We start from the raw sequence: 10810 nt of genomic DNA on the forward strand, positions 1-10810 counted from the left end.
ATCTCTGCTTCCCGGGTTCAAGGGATTCTCCTGCCCTAGATGGGACTACAGGCGCTCGCCACTACGCCTGGCTAACTTTTGTATTTTCAGTAGAGAGGGGGTTTCACTATGTTGGCCAGGCTGATCTTGAACTCCTGATCTCATGATCTGCCCACCCTGTCCTCCCAAAGTGCTGGGATTACAGGCATGAGCTACCATGCCCAGTGAAAACTGTCTTTTACTGTACTTTATTTCAAGCATCTTTAAGACAAATACAACAAAATGATATGGTAATATCAAAGGACAAAGATCTGACTTTAGGCTCATGGGAAGAAGAGAAAGTCCCTCTTTTGTTTCTTGTGTAAGATAGACTTTGGCTGGGGTGTTTTAAGATGAGAAAGAAGCGGGAATGAGGGCTTAGGAAAGGATGTTCTAGAAGGAAAGAAAGAGTGGTGACTTGATTCCCCATCTGTGTCCAGTACCATGTCCCCAGTATCTGCAGGCAATGGAAGGTAAGCTCAGGTTGTCAATTAGCTAGCACAAATTAATAATAACAACTGCCTTTAACTAAAGACTCCTTAATAAGAGTCAGATACTGTTCATACCTGTTTTGTATTTGGTCCTTTGGCCAGCCCTGTTGGGCAGGCAGTATCATTCCTTCTCTGAGATAAGAACTTGCCAGAGTCTGCTAGCAAGTAGCAGTTAGGCTTTACACCATGTTCTCTTAGAAGTATTCCCTCTGCTTTCCTAGGGACCCCCAACCTAGACCATGGTTGGCAATATATACACATTGACTGCCACAGAGGTCACAGTAGCCAATTTGGATAAATTGGATCTAAACGTAATTAATTATGTAACTATGGCCTGTGCAACTTTAATTCTATTAAAGTTGCAGCATGAAATTGGGGCAATATAGATGATTACTGGGGAAATAAGAATAGATTTCAGTAAGATATTTCCCTCCTTCCTTTTTTCTGACTTAAACAGAAATATAAGAAAATAAAACAGGGAGTGAATCTAACTCAGTTGGCAGCACAACCAGATTTTTGCCAGCTACCCAGCAGTTGGTAAAAAAAAAAAAAAAAATTATCAGCTCAAACTTTTCTGATGATTACAGGAGGATGAGGTAGTAAAGAGTTAACAGTATTTTTAAAACACGGTTAATAAAGTTTAAATATGAAACCAAAGCTGCTGACGATTTTTGATACTGTTTTGCTCTCTATACAGATATTTAATTTGGGTTGTATATAGTGACTGTTCTGTGACTGTGGTCCTCAGAATTCCTGCTTCCTAAAGGACAAAGCTCAGGCTGGAAGTCGTACAAAGCTTTTATAGAACAAAGTAGAGAAGCCATCATACCACACGTGACATTAACATTCTCCAAGACAATTACATTTAATAGTACAATCAACAATCCATTCATACTGCATGTACATGGTTTTGTTGTTGTTGTTATTTTTGGGGGAAGCTGCAAATGTTTATCTAGAAAAAATTTTAGGAAATTTAAAATAGCTCTGACTGTGACAGTTTCCTCAGGTGAAAAAGGTAATAATAGTCACTATGGTAACCAAGATGGAGGTAATGACAAGTAAAATCAGACCCATACGACAGAATTTTGATTGCTTCTCTTGTTTCTCTTCCTTTTTCAATAAAGTGTCAAAACCTGGGGTGTACATGTCTCCCAACCAAAACCGCAGGTCATTAGGATTTTCCTAAAAGAAAATTACATGAAGAATATGATTAATCAGTAATCAGTCAGTGTTACAAATTAATTGAGATTGCAGAACAAGACACTGTCATGGGGACTGAAGGTCCATATTCACTCTGTCCTGGGCAAGGCTTCAATGTCATGGCTCACATGAGCGAGACGAGGCTTCCTTGAATAGCATAAATATGCAGCTACAGTCTCCTGGCTGACAAGGAGTCCCTGCAGTTCCAATTTGTAGGTCTGCATCAGAATTAATTAGGAGGCTTTCGTGATTCTTTAATTAAATTGCTCAAATTGGAGGGTCAGAAACACAATGGTGTTTCTATCATATTGTAGCCAATTTAGTGTTTCTCACATCCTATAAATAGTGCATGTAATTCAGCATAGTAAGTTGAAATCAAGTGAGAATTCTTTGCTTTAGATGAACCTTTGAGGTTTGATTTTTGTCTGCATGGCAGGAATAAACATGCTTGGTGAGGTTTTCAGTAAATCCAGAAGCTGATTTCCATGGAAGTAGCACGACTAAAAATCAGAAGTCTCTTCCATGACTCTTGACCCACTGATTTTCCTTGTAGAGGGCTGCCACGTGTCTGGCATGCAGAAACTGTTTGACCTCCTGAGAAAGGGGCCCATTATATTCTTCCCCATGTCCGCTCTTATTTATTCCCCAATGTCCCTCTTTCTTTCACAGACTTCATCTTTCCTTCCAGTCCCACAGAATTATCAAGTCAACCTGATCTCCTGTACCTGATAAATCACCTGCAAACTCTATTGTCCATATATTTATAAAAATACATTTTTTTCCTTTTACGTCTCTTGCTATGTTTTGTTGCTGTAGATTTGGTGTCTATGCCTTATATGCAACAAATGTACAATGAATACTCAATCTCTGCTTTCACAAATTAACTTAATGCTTCATTATATTTCACCTGCTTTATTGTAATGGCTTACAGTGGATTGCCCACCCTCTCTTTGCCTCTCCAGTCTCAGTAGACTTAAAGTCCACTGAAGTGTGGCACAGCCAGCTTCCTTTATCAGCCTCAGGGGTCAATGAACTAGCTTTGGACTTACAGGGGCACTGCTAGGAGAGGATTGTGCATGCATGTATTAATAGAAAGCGACGATAAATTCTGTCGATGGCAATATGATCCTCCCATTACACTGGTACTAGTTTAAATTGCTTAGTTGTAGAAATGCTAAAATATTAAAATCAAATTTGGATGATTTGTGCAGAAGGATAATGATTTAAAAATCCCCGTCTACCTCACTCTTACCCTTCATTTTATGTCCTAATCAGAGGCCTGCACTTTGTCTGTTAGTTTAATGCCTCTGTTCTCCACTAAGAGCTTCACTAATAGAGACTATCCTGTCTTACATTCTGCTTCTAGCTTTCCTTGGTAATTAAATATGGTTTTCTTTTCTTCTCTGGCTTATAAACTCTTAGCCACTTAGAAAAATGGGAGGGACCACAGGGGCTTGAGTTAATAGCGTACAGTAGTGCCAAGGTTTCAGAAAATAAGTTAGGGGCTCTGTGAGACATAGACAGGAGTGCAGATGAAAGTTGAATTGATGAGGTATAGGAAGAAATTCTAATGAAAACAAAAGTTATAGCTTCCAGAAGCTTCCCTCAGGAAGTTAATGCTGACAAATAACCTCTTGAGGCCTGTAAACAGGACTCAGACCTCAGGGTCCACTGCTTTGGAGAGAGGGAGAGTGCACACAGAGGACTGGGTGGAGGAGGGAGCAGGTCCTGATTCTAGCAAAATATGGCACTCATTGTATTTATGGCCCATCCTTCCTAAACATGACTCATGTAATAGTCCAGCTTAAAAAAATACTCCTTATTCAATTTCCTAAGCGTAACATTCGAACGTTTTTTTAGCTTTATTTCCTAGCCTTATTTTCTCATTATTCTATTACTTGACCTGTAGCTCCTATATTTATACCTTTGCTTTTGCTACTCCTGATAAAAGAGCCTCCCCACTTAGGCAAACCATCTGTATCTTTTGGAATTCTAAACATCCTTCAAGCCCATCATAAGTTTACTTTTCCATGACGTCTTTTTATAATCAAATGTGATTTGTGTCCCTTTTCTATCCTATATGGGACTTTCTTTTCTTTTTAAATTTTCCTCTTTATTTCTTTTCAGTGAAACAAAAACTTCTTTTTATCGTATAAAGTGATAACCATTCTTAATATCAAACTTCTGTTCAAGGTTAATAAAGAAGCACTGAAGTAATAACATGGAATTATCAGAAAACCTGGCTGATGGTGCTGCTGCTGGCAATGGAGATGACGGACTAATTCCACAAAGAAAGAGCAGAAAACCAAATCAGCAATTTCCTAGGACGGAGAATGAAGCATGTTATAGGTAAGCCTATAGCAACTATTAACAGGAGATAATTATGTACTATCAAACTAATCCTAATTTGGGCTAATATTTATAGTGAACAAGTTTTTTTTTTGTTTTGGTTTTTTTTTTTTTTTTTTTTTTTTTTTTTTCGGAGTTTTTTTTTTTTTTTTTTTTTTTACTAGAATATTCAGCCTTGCCTGGTAATCAGAAAAATGAAAATCAGCAAAAATGAGTTACCGTTTTTTCCAATCATTGATAATTTACTTGAAAAATAACCAGTATTGGCAAATGTGAGGGAAAAGGCATTTTCTTTTTTTGTGTGTGAACTTTTATTTTAGGTTCAGGGTTACAGGTATAGGTTTGTTATATGGGTAAAGTATATCATGGGAATTTCGGAGTACTTTTTTTTTCTTTAAGTAAGTTTAAGATACAAGTACAGAATGTGCAGGTTTATTACATAGCTATACATGTGCCTTGGTGGTTCGCTGCACCTATGAACCCGTCACCCATCATCTAGGCTTTAGGCCCGGCCTACATTAGGTATTTGTTTTCTAAATGGACTGGACTCCAAGCCAGCTTTGCCTCCCATCCCTCGCAGGCCCCAGTGTGTGTTGTTCCCCTCCTTGTGTCCATGTGTTCTCACTGTTCAACTCCCACTAATGAGTGAGAACACTGCATGGCACTTTTTGTTACTAGTATCATCACCTTCCTTTATGTTGTTCTATAGTTATTGTCTGTTAATTTGCTTAGTTAGATCAACTTTTTGAGGGTAGAGACAGTAACATCCACCTCTATAGTTCCCTTATTTTGCATGAAACAGCAAAAGGAAGAAGCCTTAACATATGGTCAAGAAATGTTGGTAAAATGAATCATTTTTTTTTTTTCAATAGTAGGGGTGACTTTTTAGATGTCTTTAAGACTCTTGGTAAGGAATGAAAGATTTAAAAAAAGAAAGAAGGGAAAAGAAACACAAGATTATTGTTTCTGCGTAGAGCATCTGTTATGGAAGCTTCTCCGGAAAATAGACTACATACAGGAGTAGATACATTCAATCTAGTGAGAGATTAAGAAACTTCAAAGTTTCTGGACAGTGGGTCTTTTGAGCAGCACCTATTTGAAATTGTAAAAGGTGTGAGTAGGATTCAAGGAGACAGAGTGCTGTCCTCTTCAAAAAAAATAAGAAAGAAAAATTATCTAGTGCTTAAGGTATGGGTCTTAGCACAGATAAACATTTTTAAATGAAGGGTATGTACTTGGACAATGACAGGCCTTCCTGGCCTAGGGCAGGTGGCGACAAGCCAAAGCTGGGTTGGAATCCAGTCCATTCAGAAAACAGAGGGCTGGCTGCTTCCTTGCTTTTCAGGTATTTCAACGTTTTTCATGTGGTGAGGTGACACCAGCAGGGGCAAAAAAAGAAAGAACAACTTTTGTTGGGTTTATGCTGGGTGAATGAGTTCATTGCATACTTTTCCTGTGTTGAAATGTTTTTGTTTTGTTTTGTTACTGAGACACAGGAAAATGACCAAAATGTAAATCTGCAATCTTAAATCACTGAGAGGGCTGAGATAAAATAATCTTTGATGAGAACTTTCTTGCACAGTGCCTAACACAGAACACTTAATACATATTTCAAATAAATGTAGAATAGGGAATCAGCTCTTAAGTCTTCATGAACATAAATGTTCATAAACTACCAGAAAACATCATCTTGCAAATTAATTTTCAAAAAAAACCTTTTACTCTCCTAGAAAACCTTTGTCCTGTGCTACATAATTTTTTTCCTCTCTACACTGTACAGTTGCCAGTAACTATTAAAATTGTAAAACTCAAAAGATATAAACACAGATACTGACTAGGAGTAGGAGGGAGAAAGAAAAGCCAGAGGCCAAAATGCTCTGAAATCTGGAGATTCTGTGCCTAGTGAAGAATAACTGTCACTTCAATAACCCTTTCTCTTAGGATTATTTGATTGATCTCTCTTATCAATTGAAGAGGGTAAGTCTTAGTTGTGAGTACCTTCAGATGTCCAGAGAGGTTTGTGTGCAGGGAACGTTTGTCATATTCCTCAATGGTCCATGATGGGCTCTTTTTCCTTTCTTCCATAGCTTCCTCCAAACTTAGGTCACCACAGAGTGGGTTATTTTTCATAGTTGATGACATGGATGGTGGGGGGCTATCAGCAGTGACAAGGCTCGCTGCATTGGATCCCCTAATTCGTTGAGCAGCAATGTTATTCTTTTCTCTCTAAGAGGCAAAGAAACAAGGCATCTCTTAGCAACAGGCCTTCTGATAATAGGGAATGCAGTGTAAGCTAACTGTACCTGAAAATGTACTGATTTTACACAGAAATCTAACAGATTAGGACAATGAATGAGAAATGGATTCTCGGGTTTTGTTTGACCTAGAAATCCAACATTGATTGAGTTTTTTCTTTGTGTGTGATATTGAACAGCTTTACTAATCACTAATTAAAGTGCTGTTTTATAACTACAAAGAAAGAGCCTACAAATTAAAGAGAGTAAATCTCTTTAATTCAAATAGTACAGTAGAATTCTGAACAAAGCCAACTTTTCTCAGGTTATTAATGACATTTTATTTCTCTATTTTTATATTCCATGACTTATAAAAATAGTATTTAATATTGCTATATTAATCTAGAAAAGTCAAAATTAAAAGACATTTTAGTGATATAGCTGAAGTTTCACAAATACTATCATGGCTCCCATTTCAGACAGCTTTGAGGTCTAAGCCAACTTAGCACTATATGTATAATTTAGTATCTGTGTGTAAAGACTGGCTGTTAGCTCTGTTACTGACTTTCAAGTTTTTAAAATCTTTTTTTATTAAAGTATAATATGCATATATATAAATACATAGCTCTGTACATTCTCGCAAACCAAACAAACTCGAGATTCAACAACCAGACCCAGAAACATGACATTACCAGCACACGTCATGCTCCCTTCCAGTCACTCTCCCTCCCCCTGCCCAAAGCGTAACTATAATAGCACCCAAATTCTAATACCATAGGTTAATTTGGACTCATCTCATATTTTATATAAATAAAATTTTATAATGTGGGCTTTTCTGTTTCTGGCTTGACCTTCAGATTTTTACTTTGTTTTGTTTTTTTCTTAAGTATATCAAGTTTTCATGAAGGTAGAAACTGAAAATTTGTTCATTTTGGAAATTAAAGTTTGTTCCTTGGTCAAATACAAATTGAGAAGAATAAAAAAGCTTATAGAGTCATGCTTCATTTGTCGTAGGGAATCAAGAGAGGAATTTCACATGAGTTAATTTCATATAATATTTAGTCTTTGAAAACAAGTGGCTCATTTCCTTAATTTACAGATATTTTTCAGTAAATGTATGTCACATATTTCAGATACCCAAAATAGAGAATATTTAATAGCAGTTTTATTCTTCTGAGCCATATTTATGATTATCGATACTCTGATGCTGACATTTATTGTTGTATATAGGCAACATTAATTTATATTATATAAGCTAAAGTTGTAAACTGTTATATGTAGTTTCCTTCTGAAACAACTGGCAGGAAAAAAAAATCATGTAGATAAAACCATTCACATTCTCTTTGGTGTTGGGTTTCCCTAATTTTCTTAATCCGTTCATTTTTCAAATACTTAGAGCTCAACTTTCAGATCCTCTCTGACTTTCATAAGTCCTTGGACAGCTCAAAGTCAATTTATATTCTATAAAACTGAAGTTTGCAATAAAATAATTACTCTTCTTAGCTTAGCATTTATCTTAAAGATGGATTGCTTCAAAAGTAATGTTTCTCAATTGAGCAAAAAATAATTTGATAAGAAATTTATGAGCTTAGCATAATTTTTACTTAATTTGTTTTCTTCAAGGCTAGAGATCTTTGATCATCTCTGAAGAGGGATAATTCTCCTGACATTGACAAATTGACTTTGTCAGGTTGTCTTTACACTGTTGCTTAAGTTTCTTAAATAAGAAAGCTCTGTAAATGAAAATACAGTTTTGGGGAGGTCAAGAAGAAAACATTACACATTCTATTACAATGTATATAGACTTAGAAAATGTAATGTATAAAAATAGCAAAATACTCAGAGATACATTCTAAAAGAACATGCAAACCCTTATCTCTATATGATATTTTTGAAAGTTGTGATGTTTATTATAGCACATAGTAATATATATTTTTGCACTGCATGTGAATTTTATGTCTGAAAGACATGCAAAGGAAAATTAGTATTATAAATTTATTATGAATTTAATCATGAAATAGGCAATACTATTCAATACTATATGGTTGAGCTTTATTTGTATCTTGATGATGTTTTTTAACATAGCTTTAAGAACATCAACAACACAAAACCCTTCACTCTACTGCACAAGAAAATACATTTACCAGAAGAAAACTCAACAGTAATTCAATTATTTTAATTACGTGGCCACTAAAATAAATTACATTTTTAAATATTTATTTCAAAAAGGTAACACTTCAAAGCTTACCCAGACTTTTCGTTAAGCATACCTTTGTCCATTTATCATTTATGCACATTTTAATCATTACACACTTTATGTGAAGTAAACTATAATTCAATAAAGAGAGTGAGATAGAAGGCATATTTGGGCAAAGAAAATTAAGTGTACACATTTAATAGGTCATTGTAAAAACTCTAAAAATGTATTTCAGGAAGAAAAAGTTGATAACAGAAGGAAAATATTAAGATACAAGAGAAATGTTGTGAGAGAGAAAGAAAGAGAAAAATAAAAAATTGATAAATGTGTCTGTAAATCCAGGCAAGCATTGATTTAGGTGAAATAGAGATAATAATAATTGCTAAATTGTTAATTTTAAAATAAGAGAAATGAGAACACTGGAGTGTCATAAGTTTAACACAGATTTTTTTATTAGAAAATTTTAAGAAATAATTTCAGTGACGAGATAGAGATATTACTAACAAGTAGAGAAAGAATTTACAGATTCTAAGTGAGCAGAGCAGTAAGAAAAAAAATGAAGAATAAACAATCTGTAAAAAGACTACAAATAACACAGGTAGAAAATCTCAGAAACAGAAAAATAATTATAATAATCACATTTAATGTAAATGGACTAAATTCCCTATTGAAATGACAGAGATTATCAGATCAGATTTTAAAAAGTGAATTAAATTATAAAATATTTACAACAGACATGCCTAAAATATAAAGACTAAGAAAGAATTCAAGTTAAAAAATATGAAAGTATATGCTAGACGAATATAAGCAATGAGAACTGGGTGTTGTGACTGACTAAATGCTCACTAATTTTGTTTCCACTTCCTAAGCACAAAGGATATCTGCTTTTCCCAGACTGTTTTTGAATTTATATTGGGGCCACATGTTTTATGTACAATGGCATGTGGATGAAAGATCACTTCCAAGCCTGGTCCCTGAAATCTTTTACAAGTTTTTGGTTCACTTTCTTTTTTTGTGACACTATACACATTTCAGAACTCTTGTCAATGTGCTGTATATAGCAGAAGATGATTATACATATATGATGATATGTATATATTAGGTGATCCATATGGCATGTATAATATATTCATATACTATTATATATAAATATACATATATGTATGTGTATATATATATGTGTGTATATACATATATGTGTATATGTGTTTTTTGTTGTTGTTAACAGAAGACTGTGGTAAATCCTTACTAGATGCTCAGCAAACTTAATAAAATTCAACCTTGATGGGTAAAATTCCTGGCAAGATCCTTGGCTTACCCTTTCCCTTTCTTATCTAAAGCCTAATAGAGATCTGATACTGTAAACCCCAAGAAGGAAGGAGCTTGGATTCTACTTGGAAGTGAGTTTCTAAGACATCTATAATATCTACATTGGACTTTGTGTGAAGGAGACATATGTTTTATTAAGTTACTAAACATTTTGATATATTTGTTTCCATGACATAACTTAGCTTGACTAACCACCAAGAAAACAAAAATACACCTCCCCACTCCTGCCAGCACACACATATTAGATGAAATAGACAAGGTCAAAAACTTTGCTAGATATAAAGAATGTTCCTAGAAAATGAATAAAGCTAGTTATCATCAGTAAAGTACTATCATTCTTAACTTGTATCTATCTAATAAAATAGTCTCAAAATAGAACTTAAAATAATTACAAGGAGAAATTTATACATGTAATTTTTCTCAAGCATGCAAAACAATCATTAAGAATAAAGAATCTGGTTGAGATGGAGACTATTATTCTAAGTGAAGTAACTCAGGAATGGAAAACCAAGCATTGTATGGTCTCACTGATATGTGGGAGCTAAGCTATGAGGACACAAAGGCATAAGAATAATGCAGTGAAACGATGGGGTCTTCTAGATATACAATCATGTCGTCTGCAAATAGAGACAATTTGACTTCCTCCTTCCCTATTTGAATACCCTTTATTTCTTTTTCTTGCCTGATTGCTCTGGCTAGAACTTCTAGTACTATATTGAATAGGAGTGGTGATAGAGGGCATCCTTGTCTAGTGCCACATTTCAAGGGGAATGCTTCCAGTTTTTGCCCATTCAGTATTATATTGGCTGTTGGTTTGTAGTAAATAGCTTTTATTATTTTGAGATACGTTCCATCAATACCTAGCTTATTGAGGTTTTTTAGCATAAAGGGCTGTTGAATTTTGTCAAAGGCCTTCTCTGCATCAATTGAGATAGTCATGTGGTTTTTGTCTTTGGTTCTGTTTATGTGGTGAATTACGTTTATAGACTTGC

At 34.9% G+C, this 10810-nt stretch overlaps 1 protein-coding gene across 1 annotated transcript in view; it reads right to left on the reverse strand.

Annotated features, from left to right (window-relative positions):
• Positions 1-1386: 1386 nt before the first annotated feature.
• Positions 1387-10810, reverse strand: part of MINAR2 (membrane integral NOTCH2 associated receptor 2) — a 22071-nt gene continuing 12647 nt past the window's right edge. The window contains exons 2-3 of the mRNA XM_017532161.2: positions 6057-6284; positions 1387-1691 (exon numbers count right to left, since the gene is read on the reverse strand). Of these exons, the coding sequence (XP_017387650.1) occupies positions 1512-1691; positions 6057-6284 (408 nt within the window). The 3' untranslated portion in view covers positions 1387-1511. The remainder of the gene's footprint in view (positions 1692-6056; positions 6285-10810) is intronic.

This window comes from Cebus imitator, unplaced genomic scaffold, assembly GCF_001604975.1.
Source record: "Cebus imitator isolate Cc_AM_T3 unplaced genomic scaffold, Cebus_imitator-1.0 Scaffold76, whole genome shotgun sequence".
NCBI classification, from domain to species: domain Eukaryota; kingdom Metazoa; phylum Chordata; class Mammalia; order Primates; family Cebidae; genus Cebus; species Cebus imitator.